We start from the raw sequence: 20,163 nt of genomic DNA on the forward strand, positions 1-20,163 counted from the left end.
AAATGGCACCAAAAATGTATCAGTAGTAGTTTACAGACTGTAGTCAAGTAACCTGTGACGCAGTGTGAGGAAGTTACACTTCCTGACTCACGAGCCTTTGCCAAATACGTTCCTTCCGGGAACTCAGAATGTCGAATGTTCAGTACCCAAAGCTGCGGATTTGAATCGATGCCGGTTGCACTCCTAATGATGTGGTGTTTGTGTCCTGGCTGTATCTTGGCGGTCCTCGTGTCTCTTCAGTTTTGCTTCTTCTTGTTTGCTTTTCTGTTTCCGACTGTGAGGGGCACTTCCCGGAGGACGCTCACTCACACCGGCAAACGATTGGTCATAAACTGGGTTTAAGACCTGCGTGCGGGTGCCAGGTGATTCCCGCTCTCGCGGCGTTACTTTGGCCAACTGTGTGTAGTGTGTAGTTTGAGTGCTTTTGGCCCATTTTTTGATCTTTTTCTTCAGTGCCTCCAGAGGATTTCCTGCTGAGTCCCAGACTCGTCCATCTCGTCACCCCAAGTCTCACATTTCCGCAAAGCAACCGACCTACTAACAACATGTTTCAAATGACTCCCGGACCCAACTTGTGCGGTCAATCTTTGTCATTAAAACAGTCACAAAAAAAAAAAAAAAGTCATCCTGTTTCCTCTTGCCTTTTGGCTCCACCCCTAGAACCATATGGTCAGCCCTAACAAATGATTTCTCAAGTTGCGCTGGAAAGTCTCCACGTACTTACTCTGCTTCCTGCAGGCCCCGTTGCTGACTGTGACATCATCAAGTGCGATAAATCCCTCGCTGTTGCTGTTTCTGTGGCCAGTGAACATCACCTGTGAAGAGAATCAAAGGTGTCATTCATTGATCTTGATTGGACACGGTCGTTTTGGTCAATACACTGCGGAAACTTAAAAGCTCAAACTCTACCCGCATCATGTCGTCCATGTCGATGGTTACTTGTGCATTGATCCATTCTGGATTCTGCGTCCCTCTGCGAGTCCAGACCAATGCTTGGGAGGATTTCTATTGAAGAAAATAATTTTTTATTTCTTCACATATTGCAAGCGTTGTTTACATATTGCGACTTACTGTCTCAACCAGCAGATCAACGGTGGATAGCGAAGGCCCAAACATGTAATACCAGAACTCCACGCAGATTTGCGACGTCAAATGGCCGACGGCAGCAGAGACGCTCGCTCTCTTACTGTCACCCAATCCAGAGCCATTAAAAAGTAAATAAGATCCTTGGGAATGGGGGGGAAAAAGACGGATTATTTCCATTGGTTGCACGGATGACATTGTTCGCTCTTACTTCAACAAGATTGTCACATTGAACATTTTCAATATGGATGACACCCTGAAAACCGAATTGCCAATAATTGAGCAAAGCACATGGTCATGTCTTGAGTTCGCTGATCATCATAATTTGATGTATTTACTTGCACGTACCTTGGCTATTCCCTATACTGTGATCATACAGAGGTCCGTCCCAAGGCTCGTCCACTTCCAGTCCTCTACTGAGGGTCCAGTTGAAATCATCGTCGACCTCTTGCAGCCAGTTACACAGATCTATGATAAAAAGATGTTTTTACATTCAACGGAATTAGTTGTCGGCCTGTGGGGGAGCATGGCCAGAATCAAAATATGGCTCAGTATAAAAAAACAGCATGACTATTAATGTCGAAAGCAATTTTTATGGTGGATCTCTACAACTGCGGCAGTGTCACTGAACCCGACCCCGTCACCTTGTTCAAACGTGCAGTGGACGCCATCGTCTGGAGCAGCGGTGGTCGTCGTGATGGCTGGATTGGGGGTCGTGGTGGGGAGGATATGACAAGACTTGTTTCTCAGGATGTGGAGATCATCGAGGGAAAAGGTTGAATACTTTGAGGGTGGACTGCTGGCTTGCAGGATAATCTGTTTGAAAAGGGTCATGCTTTACGCACAATGCTGCGCTGGATTATTCAGAGCCTTGACGTTTATTATCTCACTTACCTGGTGAGGTCCCAACGCACTGTATTCAACTTTATCTTGGATCCAACTGGAATTGATGAATCCATTTGTGGTCCAAATCTGGCGCAGGCCCGACGTCTCATTCAAGAACACAGTCAGGGTAACGTCTGATGGCTCTGAAATACATTTACGTTCTACTTAAACACACTCAAACGCTTCGCATCAATTTCCTACAAACAAACTTCATGCTGCATTCAAAAAGAAAAAAGAATTTGATTGTACACATCGTGTTTTGGTTCTCTTGCTGTAACTCAACGGTCACCGAAATGTGAGGAGGGCATTTCATCAGAGTGATGCAAGGTTCGTCGGCGCGTCATTGTTTCTGTCACTATTTCGGGCCCGGTCCGTTCCACGTCGGCGACAGCCAATCAGTTTTACATGTTCTTTTTTTCCTGTATTTGGCTGCGTGTCGGGTGTGTGGGACCCGCGCGTGACGCAGTACCGCTAAGCTCTTTCTCAACGCCAATGCCTACCGCTGCTTAAAACAAAAGGTACATACTGAACCGTGATTAATAACGGACTGTGAAAGCCCTACTCATGAGGCATGCTGGCGGGGTATTTGTGTCAAAAATCATAGGTTGGTTGGGCTTACTGTCAGACGTCCAGCCTTCAGCACGGTGCCAGAAGTCCAGACAGGCTTGGTCTACGGCCTCCATCCACTCGCTCTCCAGCCGAGCCACTTCTTCTCTGTCGGAATCGTAGGATCTGTACAAGACAAAGTGGCCTGGAGCCAAAAGAAGAACAAGGACAATCTTTTTGAACAAACACGAAATCGGTTGATATTCATCACCACTAAAAAAAAAGGTACTGCGGACTACGTATTGGAAACGTTAGCCTTCATAACGCTCTTTTCTTTGAAGGGGCGTGTCTCTCTCTTACCAAGAGAAGTCATCGTGGTGTGGTCCTTGTTTGGGACAAGATGGCCCTGGGAGCTCCCGGACAGCCAGTCCCAGTTGACCCCGGACTCTGCTGGAGCATTGTTCACCCAACCGCAAAGGTCCATTTCAAAGTCGCAAAAACCTCAAGAAGAAAAAGAACACATTCCTGTACTCTGACCGTCGTGCTCGTGTAAATTGTTCATTTGCACGTCATCACTCACCTTCTGGAGGACACGCCCCATTATGAACCGTCATGTCATCAATGGCGATATCTCGTCTCGGCCCATCACCTGTCACTGCTTCAAATATCACCTGCCAGGGTCACAAAAAAATGTTGGCCAAAATTTTGTCGTGTGGAGCGAGACAGGAAGAAATATGAGGAATGATTGACAAGGAATTGTCCATTTGGAGAGCATTGGGGGAAGATAGGTTGACAGCTGTCTGCCGACATCTTCCTCTTGGTAAATTAGGGTCAAATAAAAGCCTAAGGCCTACCTGATAAGGACTATCGGGGCTAAGTAAGGAGACTCGTCCGTGCCTCCAGCGACTCCCCTGATCGCCGCTTCTGCTCCAAAGCTTGACGGGAGCGTCCGAGGTCCGAAGGTCAACATTGAGTTGCCCCACGGCGTTTCCCTCCATGTAGTACCAAAACATCAAGCATTCACCGCGAGCAGGGGTGGGCTCCATCAGCGCAGTCGCGATCTGACCTCTGGAACCAGGCGGGCGTTTCCATAACTGAGCACTGAGGTAACACCCTGTAGATGTGATTGACGCGCTGGTTCTTACGAGTGAATTTGCAAAATCATATGGTTGTGCCAGGTTTCGAACCATGCTTTGTTTCCAGGGTGTGGTCCGTTTGGGGGCCCGAGGAGTTGGCGGGCTGGGATGTCCCATCCATTCGACTCCAGCTGAAGTCCGCCGACGGAACGGGCCGCAGACCGCAGAGGGAGCCCTGGAAGGTGCACTCGCGCTCGGCCGGGCATGAGCCGTTCTCCCTGCTGGACACGATGATGTCATCTATGGAGATGGTGCCTTGCTCACCACCCACCACACCTTCAATGATGAACTGGAGAACCGCGAGAAACCTCATCAACAGCGTATCCATTTCCTGATATCCGTTTTGGGAATTACATCATCATCGGATGTCCATCAGAAGCAAAGAGACGACATGAATTTCAATCGCCAATAAACATTTTCAAAACATTGGAAAAGGTTGATGGGTAATTTTGCAATACGCAACAACACTGTCAACGAGTGGATATCCAGGATCGAAGGAGGAGGAGAAGAAGTTTCAGAAACCTCCGGGAGAGACAAAGAAGTGGAAGATGATCTTCAGTGGCGAAGCCGGGAAAGGGCGCGACCAAAAAGTATTAGCTTTCAGTGGTAGTGTACAAGAATATATATAAGAAAATACAAGAATAAATACGTATTTGACTATGCAACATGAACAAAAGCAAGAACAAAATCATCAATTAGATGCCTGATATTGATCAGGTGCACCCCAAGGTTCAATCTTATGCCCGCTGCTATTGTACATCGAGTGTGGTGGATTCTTGTGGCTTGTGAGTGTAATCTGAAATAACAAGTACAAAAGAAGGTACCTGTATCGGTTCGTCACTGGAGAAGGTAAGATCAGCAAATCTCCATTTGTTTCCCTGAGAGCCACTCCTAATCCACACAATATCCTCCGCATGACCAGGTCGCCTCACGATGAACTTCAATGAACCTGCTGATGAAGAGAAATAGTTGCGGCCCGTTTATTTTTAACCAAAAGGGGATTCCAAAGAAAGGATTTTGGAAGGGATATCTACCAGTGCTGGTGCCAAAAATGTGGTAGCGGAAGCTCACGCAAATGACTTGGCCCGCAGCGAAGCCGACCAGTCTCGCTGCAGATGAGATGTTCAGGCCACGTTGGCTGGATATGAGCATGTAAGTGCCTGTGGGTGAGGGCAGAAAGCGTGCGCATTCAAGTCGACGTGACAATCCGAGTCTTGTAGCTATGAATACGAACCGTTGCCTTCGGGGTATTTAAATCCACCTCGAACCCGTTGCCACAGGACACTGGCACTGTAGTCATGGTACCAGGAACAAGTGTCTTTTTCAAAATGGCAGGAGAGCTGCTCAGACCCAGCGGGGACGTCTCCCTCCGCGCACTTGTCGAAGTTGACGTCATCCAGCATCACATCCGTGCTTCCGAAGAAGGGACAACTGAAGGAAAACTGGAGCTGTTGTGGAGTGAGATGTTTTTGTGAGATGGTGCCTGTAAGATGCGTCGAACAGACTTTAAGGAGGCATATCCCGTGAACCAGAACTCAGGTGCTTTCATAATTAACTTCTGCCCCACATCGCCCATATTGCCTTATTCTGGACGCAATCCAACAATTTGATGGATTCTAATGATGCCCATCAATACCTTGTACCCTCCGGGCCGATTCCCGATGATAGTCCGGGCATTCTGCCAGCCGTTGGTCATACTCTGAGTCTGAAGCAGTTTCTGTGTAGCTGTCCCTCGAACCATGATTACATTAATGGGTGTAGATGACACGACGGAATTTTCATCATGAAGATGGTACCAGAAGCTGAAACGCAATTGAAAATTTGTCAGGCATCATCAGACATTAAAATTTGTCATTTTAACGTTGCCGCGGTACCTGAGCTGACATCCTACAGGTGCCCTTTTGTCAACGTAATATTCCAAAATTGCCGTAGACGTAAGATCACAGCGCTTTTCGCCATCAATATACATGACATGCCCTGTTGGACGGAGGGGGAAAAAAAAAAAAAAAAAAAAACGCTAAATTAGTAAAGGCACACCTAAACCACTGAAAACAGCGGAACGATGGGAACAGACTTTACCCCATGGGCTCCCTGAGGTGTGATCCTGTCCAGGTAGCGAGGTGACGTTTGCCCACTGCCTGGTCCAGGCGTACTCGGAGGTGTTGTTCCAACCGCACGAGTGATCCTCAAAATCGCATGAGCCTTAGATGGTTGAATTGGAAAAAAAGGCTTTCTTATTTGAGTTTTCAAACTCAGGTGAAGGCGCATGGCTTACCGCAGTAGAGCTCGTCTGAGCCGTCCTTGCAGTCTTTCTTGAAATCGCACACGAGTCCGGAGGAAAGGCATTCTCCGCTCACGCAATTAAACAATCCGTCCGGGCAGGAGGATGCGGCGGCAAAATAGGCTGTATTGGATGTTTGGTTGTTTTTTTTTTAAGAGAGATAACACAGGGGGGATGTGAGCAAAAGTGGGTTTTCAACATCAATTTCACGTCGTCGTCATATTAAATGAAATGGGATGGTGAAATCACCCAATACCAATTTGTTTCATGAGAAATTCGAGCGAATGCATCCATTTTAGGTGTTAAGGTAAGCTTTTTCAAATGACTTACTGGACCGGATTCACCCTGGTTTTCTTTTCAGTTGAAGGTCATACATAGGCCAATTTATGGATTACAATTAAAACACGTACAACATGCTACTATCCCAGCTAAGTGAATTATTCAACCAGCAACAGCCTTAAACCTTGAAAGTGTCATATAACTGGATAGCCTTTAATTCACTGGTGTAGAGCCGCATGGCTTAAACCTCGGAAGTGCACCATTAAAATTCAGGCATCGTTACAACGCAACACAATTCTGCTGTTGTCGAGCCTCGATAAGATAAGAAAGATAAGAAAAACATGGAGAAATTCCCAATTTACAGCAGCAAAATTAGGAAAGGGAGAAAGTAGATAAATCAACAGAAATAATACAAAAATAATCCTATAAATATAAGCATATTAAAAATGGGTGAGTAGGGGCGCAGTCCAGGTTTCCAGGACCGTCTATTCAAGATTATTTATCACATATTGATTTATTAATATCTGTTCTATTCAATATTCTATTATCTATTCAAAGGTGACATCCATGCTGTGATTATTACACACACACACACACACACACACACACACACACACACACACACACACACACAGTGGTTTTTATATGATGCTGTGAAAAGTGCACATTGTCAATGACATTTCAACTTTGACATTCAAGCACTATTTTAACTGCGTTTTACATCTAATGTTTTTTTTTTAGCTGCAATATAACAGTGCCTTAATACGTGAGGTGAGCGGTTATAAAAAGCCCCAAGCAATGCCCACCCCCCACCCACCCCCCGGGAGGTCTTTATAAAAACTGAAATCGCCCCCCCCGTTTTAGATGAATACAACGCAGACATTTTACCTGCCAGTAGAAAAAGCAATTGCCGCATTGTCTGAAGTCGGCAAGATGGAGTTTCATCCAAAGAGATAGCTGGTCATTTACAGCACTGCTATCCAAAGCTCACAAGGCGATGAACCGTTTGTGCCTGTGGTGTCCGGGAGTGCAACTTTTATTATGACAAGCGAGCTTTGAGCAGTGAGTCCGTAATGTCAGACGTGTGCGTAAAGTCCAGGCGGTGGCGGCGAAGGATTGAACAGCGGAACGGTTTTAATCTGATGGCCCTCAAACGGTCAACTATATTCTTGGCAATAAAAGAGATTACGATTATAAAAACATACACAATAGATTGCGGTCGCTCAAAAAAAAAAAAGGACAAAGGGATTTAAAAGGGAATTTTTGGTGAAATATGACTTGATGTACAAATATGGGCGGTTTGGAATGTCTGACGCATGAAATGCTAAATTTCCCAAATCAATTTTTGTGGGTGTGTTGCATTACTTCCAAAGATGAGCAAACCAAACATTTGGTCGAATTAACATCATCCCAACCCGCTAACCTTCTGCATCAATGGCTTGGAAACTGGCAAAAGTCTGCAATTTCCACTGTCAACAAGCTGGGACGGCCTCTCACTGAAGAATAAATCACTCAAATTTCACTGCCTGCTTGTCTTCAAAAAAGCGCTTGGCAGCCCTCCATCACGGGTGTCAAGTTTGCACCTTTGACGCTGATATTCCTGATCAAAGGTTTACATGTGTCCCTCAGGTCACGTAGTGAAAGGCACAATCAAAGGTTTCCGCGATAACGCCCGGGAAAAGAAAAAAAACAACAAAAACTGCTGAGTGCAAAGCCTTTTCACAAACGCACACGAGACCGCAAGAGCTTCGGGAACGACTGATCATATTTCAGCACCGTGCAACAAACTCGACAAAGGGAGGAAGTGAAAATCCAAAATGCTATGTTGGCCAGCGTTATTTCGTTCATGATCCAAAACAGGACATTGCTTGCTTGGCTCTTGACCCACACAACGGGTTCTCCTTATCAGCAACAAAACAATAATAGGCGGCGTTGAGGAGATTGATGCAATTGATTCAAACTGTGAACAGTCAACGCCACAACGGGCCACTGCGAAAGCCCTTTCGCACCGTTGGCTAAAGTCAGCATTTTCCACCTTTTTTCTCCCTGACGCCGTTCTATGTAAACAACAGCAACGCCATCTTCGGAGATCGCGTCAAGGCCATAACAGAGGCACAGTGGCCAATTCGATACAATTCTGGGAACCGGGTTTGATGTTTAACACCTGATATTCTTCCTCCGCCTTGTTTTTTTTTGAACTAATCTAATCATCTGTTAGCGGGATGATCTGCGGCAATATCCTGCTTTGCCAAGTGCGGCGCAAAAATGCTGATGCAGCAATTTAGAAGTAAGAACATTTTTGACTTGACTTCACCTTTCACCAAAGCAGACAACGACCTCATACAAACAAAATGAACAGAACTGCAAAGCAATGATGTCGCGCAATGCCACAAACTGTATTCCATTTTTTTTAAATTGCACAATCAAATTGACTTTTAGACTAATTCTTTTGAGTCAATGATGAGAGGCGGGTACCGGAGTGTTGAATTGACACTGATGAGTCACGTTTAGCATAAACGTCTTACACATCATTCCCTCCCCCCTTGCTGCAGGACAGGAAGTGAATGGGGACACTTTCTCAATGAAGCTAAGGAAAAAAAAAAAAAAAAAGGGTCAGTTCTTGTTAAGAAGTCTTCCTTTTCATGGTCACGCTCATAAGTCCGCTGCTTGCAACACGGGCCATGTCTGCAGCGCTTATCGGAAGAATGTTGAAGGCCGGAATAACGCTAGCTGCCTTCGCGCTCCTTGCACCAATGTCTTTGTGCGTGCAATTGGATGGTAAAGTATTCATATTATGATGTTCTTTTCTCTCTGTCAGCTATCCTCCGTTGCAGATACAAAATGGAGGCGCTTATCCTGAGAGTCAAATGACTAAAAAAAAAAAAAAAATTACCTTTATTTCCTCCCCCATCAGTCATGCAAAGGTTGATGTCATTTAGCCAAAGGTTTCATTTTAATAATTGCTTTTTATTGAAATAGCATCCGAAGGATGTTTACTACTAACTCATGGGGCGAATTCAAATCAAAATGAGTGTGTACGCACGCGTCTTTATTCATGTTAAGAAATGGAGGCTTTGCGCAACGAGTGAAGTGAAATTTTCTCCGGTTGTGTAAAAATTTTGGAAAGTTTAATCTTGACCATCTTGTTGCATTCATTTTTCGGGAACAATGATATTTCCGGGTCAGTTTGACCCGAGGGATGTTTAATTATTCAAGAGTCATAAGCTTAAAAAAAAAAAAAAAAGACGATTATTGTTTCGAGCTCATCATACACTCCATGACTCGCAATTTCATTGTCAAGAAGGAAAAGTCATTCATTTTGCATTTTTTAAATGTCAATGAAATTTCCTGATTGCAATTGCCCAAAAAGAAGACATTTCATACCGACAATGTGTTTTTAATCAATTGATTTTTTTGTTTTTAACCTTTGGAATGGGTCGATTGGACCTGCGACATCGACCTCATGATTTGGATATTTTTGGCGTTTAGCTTGAGGAAGTAAACGCATGTGACGGCCCGCTGTTTTGCTTTGCCGTCCAGACTCTCCATTCACGCTCTACAACAAAGCTTCGAGCTCGTGCCTACTGAAAAAGTCGTCCCGCTGCCAAGAGGTGCGCTGGACGAGCGGCAACCGCATTTTTGTCACCTCCACCAAAAAGTGCCTGGGGTCGCAAGGCAAAAGCGTGGGCAGCGAGGTCAACGTGTACGACTGCGACGAAAGGAGCGATCTGCAGAAATGGGAGTGCGTGAACGGGACGCTGCTGGCGCTGAAAGACCAGAAGCCGGCGCTCTACATTGAGCTCAAGTCAGATGGAGGCATCGCGCTTTCCAGGACGACAGGGCCTGGCAACAGCTTCACCATCACGGGAACGGCCAACGGCGCCTGCTCGAGAACTCACAGAGGTACGCTGTGCGCACAGATTGGGAAACATGATTAGATTGAAAAGGATCTTCTGCTGACCTTATTTCCCCCCCCCCTTTTTTTTTTAAATAAATTCATCTATTTCAAAGTTAAATGTACGAGGTTTTCGTTTATGTAAGAAAAAAAAAAGTTTAAAACTTCATTCTGCATTTATTTTTTTAAATTCAACCGCGTTTACAATTTAAAAAAAAAATCTAAAAAATATATTTTTATGTTGAAAAAATTATTTTCTGCGACTGAAATAACCTTCCTTCTTCTGTATGCGTGTACTGCAACACTGAACAATAAGTACATTCAAAATGAACCCCGAAAGCTCATGTGTATTAAATGACAAACCCGAAAATAAAGAACATTTTCACGAGAATTAAAGTTAGTTTCAGTTAGCGTTATCCATCCATCCAAGGATCGCAAGTGTGCCGGAGCCTATCCCAATCGCACCTCGGGACAATTTCGAGAATTCAATCCACCTACCCTGCATGTTATTGTAACGTGGAAGGAAAACGGCATACCCGGAGAAAACCCACAAAGACATGGGGAGTAAATGCAAACTCCACACAGGAATTAAAGTAACTTGGAATGTTAGTGAGATATTTTTCAAAAATCTGAATGATGGGAGAAATGTTTTGCTATGATGAGAATTTTTAGGTTCGGGTTGTTTTTTTTTTTACACTGAGGTCTATCTTGGACCGGACGAAACGGGGCCGTGTATAGTCCACGTGCCGGAGGTTACCTACCGCTGCTTGAAATGGATGGCTGTCTGAAACGGGGCCGTGTATAGTGCCAGAGGTTACCTACCGCTGCTTGAAATGGATGGCTGTCCAGTCTGCCCCGCTGACCGTGCACATTATTGCCCGTGACTCCTGCAGAAGTGTAGAAAATATACCCGAGTCAGCCAGTGTACAGTTCTGCATTCATGACATTTCTCAATTTCTTCTTGCCATTGCAGTGTTGTACTCCATCGACGGCAACGCGTACGGAAAGCCATGCATGTTCCCCTTCCTGTATAAAGATCGGTGGTTTGGCGACTGCACGGCATATGACTCCTCAATTAAGCGCCCCTGGTGCGCCATCGGCACCAAATACGAACACGAGCAGTGGGGATACTGCCCGACGACGTGTGAGTTGAACGCTTATCTCGTGTGCTTCCTGACCGAAGATGAGGAGTATGGCGGTGCCTTGAGATAGGAGTTTTTCAAGATACGCTTTGACTCGTGAGCACAAGCATGAGATCCGAGCACCGCGTGGAAGCGGTGAACTTGAACTCATCTCACCAAAGAATAAGCAGTCCTTTGGCAAATAGGGAGTACTTCTTCAAAAACAAGAGGCGCCGAAAGCTGTTGGACGCCACGAGGCTACAAAAGGAGGAGTCCTCAAAGGGTCCTCCGGGATGCAGCCTGATGATTTGGACGCAGTTCATGCGGATACAGACAAAGAAGAGCAAAGAAGTGCCGACTCTCTTATTCATTTGTCTGTCTGATTGTATTCTACTGCCCCCGGTGGCCAAATAGCACAAAGAAGGAGTGAGCGGAATGAATGAAATTCTTTTGCATTCCATGTCATCCTGCTAATAGGTTCTTTTTCTGCGGCAGGCTATTATTGGGGATTATTTCCGTTCCAAAAAATGTTTTTTTGTTGGTGGGGGTCTAGAACAGGCATGGCATTTATATTCACTTCAATGGGAAAGGATGTTTTGAGATGTGAGGGGTTTTTTTTGAGTTACGAGCACGGTCACGGAATGAAAAAAAAAACCTCTTATTTCCTTGTTTTTGTGTCACTGTGCAGCTACGGAACACTGGAAGAAGAATCACATCACAGGAGCTTACTACCAGCTCAACGCTCAGGCAGTTCTGAGCTGGGCGCAGGCTGACGAGAGCTGTAAACAGCAGGGGGCCACCCTGGTCAGCATTACCGATCCCAACGAGCAAGCCTTTATCTCAGGTGAGAGATACCCACACGCTCTTATAGCGCTAGAAAATTTCATATGCAATCTATTTTTACAACGTCATTGTTCATATTACATGTCATTTGTATTTGGATTGCAGTGGTTATAGATTTTGTCATTATTTGACAGCTTTTTTTTTTTTTACCCAATTAATGACAATTATTTATGAGCTTTTTACTTATTTTATTGAAATAAAAGTTGCAATGCGACAAAGGACGTCACATTGGCAACATCCTAAAACTTCCAGTTGAGTCGTACCACACAGCAACGACTTCCAAATTTAACGACCTGTTTCGTAACTGCGCAAAGAAATGCGCTGGACATTTATGAGAGCGCCTATTTGTCCCGGGGACCATCCAGCGTCACGGGGCGCGGGCTCGGCTTCCAATACCAACACTTCTAACTGCTGATTAGTTTGAAGTCATTGTTTGTTATTGCCCGTGACTCCTGCAGAAGTGGAGAAAATATACACGAGTCAGCCAGTGTTACGGTTCTGCATTCATGACATTTCTCAATTTCTTCTTGCCATTGCAGTGTTGTACTCCATCGACGGCAACGCGTACGGAAAGCCGTGCATGTTCCCCTTCCTGTATAAAGATCGGTGGTTTGGCGACTGCACGGCATATGACTCCTCAATTAAGCGCCCCTGGTGCGCCATCGGCACCAAATACGAACACGAGCAGTGGGGATACTGCCCGACGACGTGTGAGTTGAACGCTTATCTCGTGTGCTTCCTGACCGAAGATGAGGAGTATGGCGGTGCCTTGAGATAGGAGTTTTTCAAGACACGCTTTGACTCGTGAGCACAAGCATGAGATCCGAGCACCGCGTGGAAGCGGTGAACTTGAACTCATCTCACCAAAGAATAAGCAGTCCTTTGGCAAATAGGGAGTACTTCTTCAAAAACAAGAGGCGCCGAAAGCTGTTGGACGCCACGAGGCTACAAAAGGAGGAGTCCTCAAAGGGTCCTCCGGGATGCAGCCTGATGATTTGGACGCAGTTCATGCGGATACAGACAAAGAAGAGCAAAGAAGTGCCGACTCTCTTATTCATTTGTCTGTCTGATTGTATTCTACTGCCCCCGGTGGCCAAATAGCACAAAGAAGGAGTGAGCGGAATGAATGAAATTCTTTTGCATTCCATGTCATCCTGCTAATAGGTTCTTTTTCTGCGGCAGGCTATTATTGGGGATTATTTCCGTTCCAAAAAATGTTTTTTTGTTGGTGGGGGTCTAGAACAGGCATGGCATTTATATTCACTTCAATGGGAAAGGATGTTTTGAGATGTGAGGGGTTTTTTTTGAGTTACGAGCACGGTCACGGAATGAAAAAAAAAACCTCTTATTTCCTTGTTTTTGTGTCACTGTGCAGCTACGGAACACTGGAAGAAGAATCACATCACAGGAGCTTACTACCAGCTCAACGCTCAGGCAGTTCTGAGCTGGGCGCAGGCTGACGAGAGCTGTAAACAGCAGGGGGCCACCCTGGTCAGCATTACCGATCCCAACGAGCAAGCCTTTATCTCAGGTGAGAGATACCCACACGCTCTTATAGCGCTAGAAAATTTCATATGCAATCTATTTTTACAACGTCATTGTTCATATTACATGTCATTTGTATTTGGATTGCAGTGGTTATAGATTTTGTCATTATTTGACAGCTTTTTTTTTTTACCCAATTAATGACAATTATTTATGAGCTTTTTACTTATTTTATTGAAATAAAAGTTGCAATGCGACAAAGGACGTCACATTGCCAACATCCTAAAACTTCCAGTTGAGTCGTACCACACAGCAACGACTTCCAAATTTAACGACCTGTTTCGTAACTGCGCAAAGAAATGCGCTGGACATTTATGAGAGCGCCTATTTGTCCCGGGGACCATCCAGCGTCACGGGGCGCGGGCTCGGCTTCCAATACCAACACTTCTAACTGCTGATTAGTTTGAAGTCATTGTTTCCAAGAGGTTCTTGTGATTGTCGGTGACCCCGGCCGGGATGAAGCAATCCGAATGAGGAACAACTCAAAAGAAAAGAGGAACGACGGCTTCACCCTGTCCTTTCCTGTGTTTTCCTGTTCTCGCCACGCAGCGCTCTTAGGAAATGTGAAAAATAAGCTTTGGATCGGGCTGGTCTTGAATCCCGATCACGGCTGGCAGTGGACGGATTACAAGCCCATGCGATTCCTGAGATGGTCTAGCGGTCAGTATTTGCTCAGGCTTCGGGAGATCATGCCAACTTTCCAGCGGCCGCAGTAACAGGAAGGACGGCGATTTGGTTTTAGGATTCCCGCTTCCTTATCCGGGTCACAACTGCGCGCTTCTGGACTCGGCTGGGCAGCACAGGTGGGAATCGTTTCCCTGCTCGAAGAAGATCGGCTACATCTGCTACAAACCCGGAGCCCCGCCTCTTCCTCCGCAGGGTACGCCATCACTCTTCACTCCAAATAGCACTCATAGTGGCCAGCGCCATTCATTCACTCAACTTTTGCTTGAGAGAGCGAGGCATCCGTTTGGGTTGAGGCCTTCATATGTGAAGTTCAAGTGGTGACATTTTGCCTTTGATGCGTTTCATGATCTTGCTTGAAACTCCAAACATCTATTTATTTTGAAGTGAATGAAAATGCCGTTAATTCCAGTCGTATAAGGTAGCGCTGCAACTATTTTTGGTGGAAAGGATGGATGAATGGCATTCGTTTCAAAGGGAAAACGGATTTCATCCATTTTCAAATCCGCTTACCCTCACGAGGGTTGCGGGCACGTTGGAGCCCATCCCGACTGTCTTCGGGCAGTCCAACCGGTTGCCCGCCAATCGCAGGGCGCATATAGAAGAACAGCCGGTGCTGCTCACGATCACAGACAATTTCGAGCGGTGCGGTCCATCAAACTGCCAGGCATGTTTTTGGAACGTGGGAGGAAACCGGAGTACCCGCGGAAAACCCGCGCAGGTACGGGGAGAACATGCAAATTCCACACAAGAAGGCCGGAGCCGGGATCGAACCCCGCATCTCTGCGCCGTGAAGCGGACGTGCGAACAGATTTCAGATATCGACTGAGTTCCGGGGTAAATTCAAGCCACAAGTCATACGTCGTTGAGCAACATGCCTCTTTTCCTTTCCGGTGTTCAGCTGAGCAAGGATTCTGTTCAAGCCCTTGGATCCCGTACAACGGCCACTGCTTCCACCTCGTTCGGACCCCGAAAACTTGGTCCGACGCGCAGAAGGAGTGTCGCAAGGAGGAGGGGGAGCTTGTGAGCATGCGCAACCTAGAGGACCACAGCTTCGTTATCTCTCAACTGGGATACGGTGAGCGAACACCAAACTTGGTGGCGACCCAACTAAAAAAAAAGGTTCTAATTAGCCATTACTTCACCTACAATGACAGAAGCACAATTACCAGTATATTAATGTGATAGATTGTTTTTTTGTTTTGCATACTATTGAAATGACTAGTGGATCTTTGAAATAATGATCACTGAAACATGAACATTTCTTTTTCACACTGCAACATGACCCTAGTGAGGAGAAGTGAATGAATGAGGGAGGTCATATTAAAAAAAAAAAAAACAGCTTAACAATATAATGGTGGGTTCGCATTCACTGTACGCAGCCTCCACCGATGAGCTCTGGATCGGCCTGAACGACAGGAGGACCGAGGGTCTGTTCGAGTGGAGCGACGCGGCCGATGTCTACTTCACTAGCTGGGAGTATGGAGAACCAACCCTCGTGACGGATGACGAGGACTGCGTTCTCATTCGGGGCGAGGTATGGAGCAAAATATAGATATAGATTTTTTTTTTTTGGTTTATTTGTTTTTATAGCCAGGTCACGAACATATTATTAAGGAAAAATGATTTGCGCCCCACAGAATGGCAACTGGGCCGACCGCTCCTGTGATGAGAAACATGGCTTCGTTTGCATGAAGCAGAGCAGCACACACCACCAGCCAGATGAAGTTCCGATCGATATTGGTTGCAAAGCCGTGAGTTCCCTTTCTAAAATATCTTTGGGGATTGAGTCCACGTAGGGCAAAAATACGCACATTTTGGACCCAAGTAGAGAAGTACAGATATATTTAAAAAAAAAAAAAGGGAAAGGAGCGAGGGAGAAAGGTCACATCAAGGACAAATGAGAAGTGAAAAATGGAGTCAAGTACCGCAACAAAGTATTTGCACTGACATTACCTCCTACGATTGATTTTATTAATTCAATATGAAGACATTTTGACTTGAATCAATGTGTTTCCCAGGGTTGGAAACGACACGGCTCCTATTGCTACTTTGTTGGGACGGAGACCAAAACATTTGACGAAGCCAAGAGTGACTGCAAGGCAACAAACTCCTACTTGGCTGATGTGTCAAACGGGTAAGAATAATTGACATTTCAATACAGCGTACACATTTTTTTTTTCTTCAACCAAAATCAATTTGGTGGGCTACGAGAGACTCAACGACAACGCGCACAAAATGTTTTTTTTAGCCGATGTCCAGCAGAGGGAGACCCTGCCATCTCGTTTATTTCCTTTTTTTTTTTTTTGCTCACAAACTTGAGATAGAAGCGCTGTTTGGTGGCAGGTGACTGAACTCCCATCACAACAAACAGCAGTTGGGCAGAGAAAGTCATGGCACTAATCCAGTAGTACTGCTGCGCGGTACCGAGAAGGTGGCGCTGAGCCCCCAGCACCGTCCTATCTGGACGCCTGTGTGATACTGCCCCCAGGTGGCCAAATGTGCAATGACTGAATGAATGACTGCATGAATGTAAATGTGTCCAGGGTGGACAACGCCTTTTTAATCAGCTTGGTGGGGGCAAGGCCTGAGAAATACTTCTGGCTGGGCCTCTCAAACCAGAAGAACAATGATGAATTTGTGTGGACCAACGACAACGCGGTCAGTTTTACGCACTGGAATAATGAGATGCCAGGTACGGTATGTGCTTTGTTGCAAATGATGGCAGAAATAGCGAGCGAGGCCGTGATTCCGACCATTCGGAAATCAGACGGAAAAGTTTTCAAGTTCATCCAAACTGACCTCGTTGGTATTTGGGGGAAGACGGGTTTGCATCTGGTTGCTGGAGCTGCGATGTTAGGATGCTTCTTTTTGAAACTAACTTGACCAAAAAACAAACAGAAATTGTAGCATATTGGAGAGATGTGAACACAACTCGCTCCAATTAAAGCACAACACGCTCTTTTTGAGCTGCGCTAAGCTAATGTATGTGATTTTAATTACATTTGAGGGGACTCTCTTTCTCCTGCTAACATGGCCGCCACGTACTGCGCATCAATTCATTTCTTTTGATGGAAAGTCACCGCTGCCATCATGGCCGCCGCGTAAGCACGGCAGTGACCCAGATGTAAGATGCGTAGTGCTCCGTGTCTGTGACGGGCGGCACAGCCTTTGTGGAAGCATCAGACTTTGACAGCGGCTCGGACATTTTGAATGAATCAGAGGTCCCTTGGCCTCAGCTCCATTCGATCCAGGTTCCACTGCATAAGTCCTATTTCAATTTTTTTTTTTTTTGGAGAATAAATATATTTTGTTCTCCTGTCACGAAAGGTAGTAGACAAGGCTGCGTGGCCATGACAACTGGTATTTTTGCCGGCCTGTGGGATCTGCTGCCCTGCGACAATAAGGAGAAATACATCTGCAAGCATCTTGCCGAAGGGGCGGTTTTGACGCCACCCCCGCCGACCATCAGCCCCCCGCAGTGTGCAGAGGGCTGGATACGAGTAGGAACAAGGAACGTCTGCTCGAAGGTTTGTCTTGAAAATGGCGTGAATTTGTGACACCGGTTGACTTCAGAGTTGTCCCCAGAGGAAGTAATGAATCAAAATTGTCACCGTCAACAAGCCCTTATCAACCGCGTTACCCTTGGCAGCACGGCCACTGAGTGGCGAGCACGTCTGCCTCACAGTTCTGAGGCTCGAGTTTTCCTGTATGGAATGTTCTACCCATGCTTGCGTTTAGGTTCATTCGAGACTTTAAATCAGGGGTCAATAACCTCCAGATGATATACTCTTCGTTGTGATGTCTTCACTCCTCTCTCATCTCATCAGTACAGCACTAATACCGGATGTTAGAACAAGACGTTAACGAATGATACGAGTGCAAGTATTTTAATACTATCTGTCTACATGTGTTGCTGCACCCTTTGCGTTGAGTCCATTGCTTAAAGAGTTCATAAAATGCAACCTGGGGGCTATTTAGCGTTAACGTTAAGATGTTCACTCATTGGATCTGCTGCTTCACCACTGTAATCTCGTCAACAAACTGTTAACAGTCTGACGTCATCCATCCATTTTCTGTCCTCATTAGAGTCACAGCTCAACAGTAGCCTAGCTTGCTCCATAATTCCATTTTCGGGACTACGGTTATGATGACATCACAACATTTTGCGCCGTGTTTAGTTCTGCAGCGTCGTCACAAAAACAAAAATGTGAACTACACTTCGGAGTTCCAGCTCATCAAAAAAAAAGAAATCAAAAAGTCTCGCCCTCCAGTTCTTCACAGGTCCTCGTTCGTTTGAGAAGACCTGGTTTGAGGCCAGAGATTTCTGTCTGGCCATTGGAGGGGATCTCCTCAGCATCCACAGCACTTCTGAGCTGTTTGTGGCACGGTACGCAACTGTTGTTGTGGGCGTGGGGGCAGGAGGGACACTTGTCACATGCCAAATTATTTTTGGACAAATATTATTAATGTATTCACATTTCATTATTATTACTATTATGTTTTTTTTTTTTTTTTTTTTTTGCTGAAGCCACGGAAAGGCCTGGATTGGACTTCATATTGCTGACCCGAGCACAGGTTACGTCTGGAGCGATGGATCCCCAGTAAGTGCGTGCTTTTTTTTTTTTTTTTTTTTTTTTTTTTTGCTGAAGCCACGGAAAGGCCTGGATTGGACTTCATATTGCTGACCCGAGCACAGGTTACGTCTGGAGCGATGGATCCCCAGTAAGTGCGTGCATGGCACCACATCTATGAAATCAAAACCCATTTTCTGATGACAATCGATGTTCATTACACCGCAAATAGAAATATATCTCGTTGCATACTCTTTATTGATTTTGCTTTTTTGCCTGTTTATTTATTTTCACAGGTAAACTTCCTACATTGGCAGGAGGGCGAGCCAAATAATTTCCAAAATTCGGAATCTTGTGCCGAGTTCCGCATGTATCGAGCCGACGACGCGGGCTCGTGGAATGACGTCCACTGCGAGAGCTACAACGACTGGCTTTGTGAGATCCGCGCGGGTAACCAATGCGCTCGAATGATTGCTTGGCTTTCAACCGACCGGGTATAGCGGCGACAAACCAGTCATTTCTCACGTGTCTTTGAATTCCAGGAGTGACTCCAAAGCCACCCCCGAACGACACCGCTGTTGGTAACGAGACACTCTGCAGACACCAAAACACATGACGTCGCGCGCGGTGAGGCCGTGTCATCAGTGTTTCCGACCGCTGTCCCTCAGCAGAGTTTAACACGACCTCGGACGGTTGGCTCGAGTGGCGAGGGAGTCAGTACCTCATCCACAGAGTGTCAATGGCCATGGAAGACGCTCGCCATTACTGCAAGCAGCACCACGGCGACTTGGTGACAATCAACAGCGAAGCGGAAAACATTTTCCTCTGGAAACAGGTGAGGACGCTGACAGTGGACTGGTGAATGCTCAACCCCAAGCTATAAAAGATACATTATTATTAGTATTATTTTTTGGTCAATGCAGATTTCCAGAACCTACGGGACCTACTACATTGGCTTATCCGTGGACCTCGATGGCTCATTTTGGTAAGGAGGAAAAAGGAACGCCACTATTAGAATGTCAGACACTTGCTCACATACCAAGCATCCAATTTTGCTGGAAAGCCCCTTGAAATGGAGTACACCTCCGAATATTGTGGCCATCCAACGGAAAATAAAAGTTGCACACAATCGCCGTGCTGTGAAATCCCTGCAATACCACCTCCTGCTTGTTCAGGACATTTTCTACAAGCTGGGGTGGAACGGTTATTGAGCAACTGAGGAAGAAAGGCAGTGTCATGTAATCCTCCATTTTTTTTTGGTGTGTGTGTGTATGTGTGTCACTGAAGGTGG

The 20,163-nt window shown here is 45.8% G+C and overlaps 2 protein-coding genes across 2 annotated transcripts in view; one reads left to right on the forward strand and one right to left on the reverse strand.

The window, feature by feature from the left end:
• The window catches only part of LOC109531808 (MAM and LDL-receptor class A domain-containing protein 2), a 45,511-nt gene that overhangs the window by 12,351 nt on the left and 12,997 nt on the right, over nt 1-20,163 (reverse strand). Inside the window, exons 2-21 of the mRNA XM_019896300.1 lie at nt 10,928-10,992; nt 7,099-7,222; nt 5,926-6,054; nt 5,730-5,852; nt 5,525-5,627; nt 5,287-5,452; nt 4,885-5,098; nt 4,685-4,810; nt 4,475-4,599; nt 3,702-3,939; nt 3,369-3,628; nt 3,095-3,185; nt 2,875-3,015; nt 2,588-2,719; nt 1,978-2,111; nt 1,728-1,899; nt 1,432-1,551; nt 1,072-1,226; nt 910-1,005; nt 725-815 (exon numbers count right to left, since the gene is read on the reverse strand). Of these exons, the coding sequence (XP_019751859.1) occupies nt 725-815; nt 910-1,005; nt 1,072-1,226; nt 1,432-1,551; nt 1,728-1,899; nt 1,978-2,111; nt 2,588-2,719; nt 2,875-3,015; nt 3,095-3,185; nt 3,369-3,628; nt 3,702-3,939; nt 4,475-4,599; nt 4,685-4,810; nt 4,885-5,098; nt 5,287-5,452; nt 5,525-5,627; nt 5,730-5,852; nt 5,926-6,054; nt 7,099-7,126 (2,644 nt within the window). The 5' untranslated portion in view covers nt 7,127-7,222; nt 10,928-10,992. The remainder of the gene's footprint in view (nt 1-724; nt 816-909; nt 1,006-1,071; nt 1,227-1,431; nt 1,552-1,727; nt 1,900-1,977; nt 2,112-2,587; nt 2,720-2,874; nt 3,016-3,094; nt 3,186-3,368; nt 3,629-3,701; nt 3,940-4,474; nt 4,600-4,684; nt 4,811-4,884; nt 5,099-5,286; nt 5,453-5,524; nt 5,628-5,729; nt 5,853-5,925; nt 6,055-7,098; nt 7,223-10,927; nt 10,993-20,163) is intronic.
• LOC109531814 (macrophage mannose receptor 1-like) overlaps nt 8,827-20,163 on the forward strand; it is a 23,131-nt gene continuing 11,794 nt past the window's right edge. Inside the window, exons 1-18 of the mRNA XM_019896307.1 lie at nt 8,827-8,988; nt 9,751-10,113; nt 11,079-11,249; nt 11,915-12,070; nt 14,164-14,274; nt 14,357-14,494; nt 15,200-15,376; nt 15,681-15,835; nt 15,939-16,052; nt 16,320-16,435; nt 16,845-16,993; nt 17,629-17,828; nt 18,573-18,688; nt 18,830-18,902; nt 19,169-19,322; nt 19,415-19,453; nt 19,544-19,707; nt 19,796-19,857. Of these exons, the coding sequence (XP_019751866.1) occupies nt 8,853-8,988; nt 9,751-10,113; nt 11,079-11,249; nt 11,915-12,070; nt 14,164-14,274; nt 14,357-14,494; nt 15,200-15,376; nt 15,681-15,835; nt 15,939-16,052; nt 16,320-16,435; nt 16,845-16,993; nt 17,629-17,828; nt 18,573-18,688; nt 18,830-18,902; nt 19,169-19,322; nt 19,415-19,453; nt 19,544-19,707; nt 19,796-19,857 (2,594 nt within the window). The 5' untranslated portion in view covers nt 8,827-8,852. The remainder of the gene's footprint in view (nt 8,989-9,750; nt 10,114-11,078; nt 11,250-11,914; nt 12,071-14,163; nt 14,275-14,356; nt 14,495-15,199; nt 15,377-15,680; nt 15,836-15,938; nt 16,053-16,319; nt 16,436-16,844; nt 16,994-17,628; nt 17,829-18,572; nt 18,689-18,829; nt 18,903-19,168; nt 19,323-19,414; nt 19,454-19,543; nt 19,708-19,795; nt 19,858-20,163) is intronic.

The sequence above is a fragment of the Hippocampus comes genome, unplaced genomic scaffold (genome assembly GCF_001891065.2).
Source record: "Hippocampus comes isolate QL1 unplaced genomic scaffold, H_comes_QL1_v1.1 scaffold97, whole genome shotgun sequence".
NCBI lineage: Eukaryota > Metazoa > Chordata > Actinopteri > Syngnathiformes > Syngnathidae > Hippocampus > Hippocampus comes.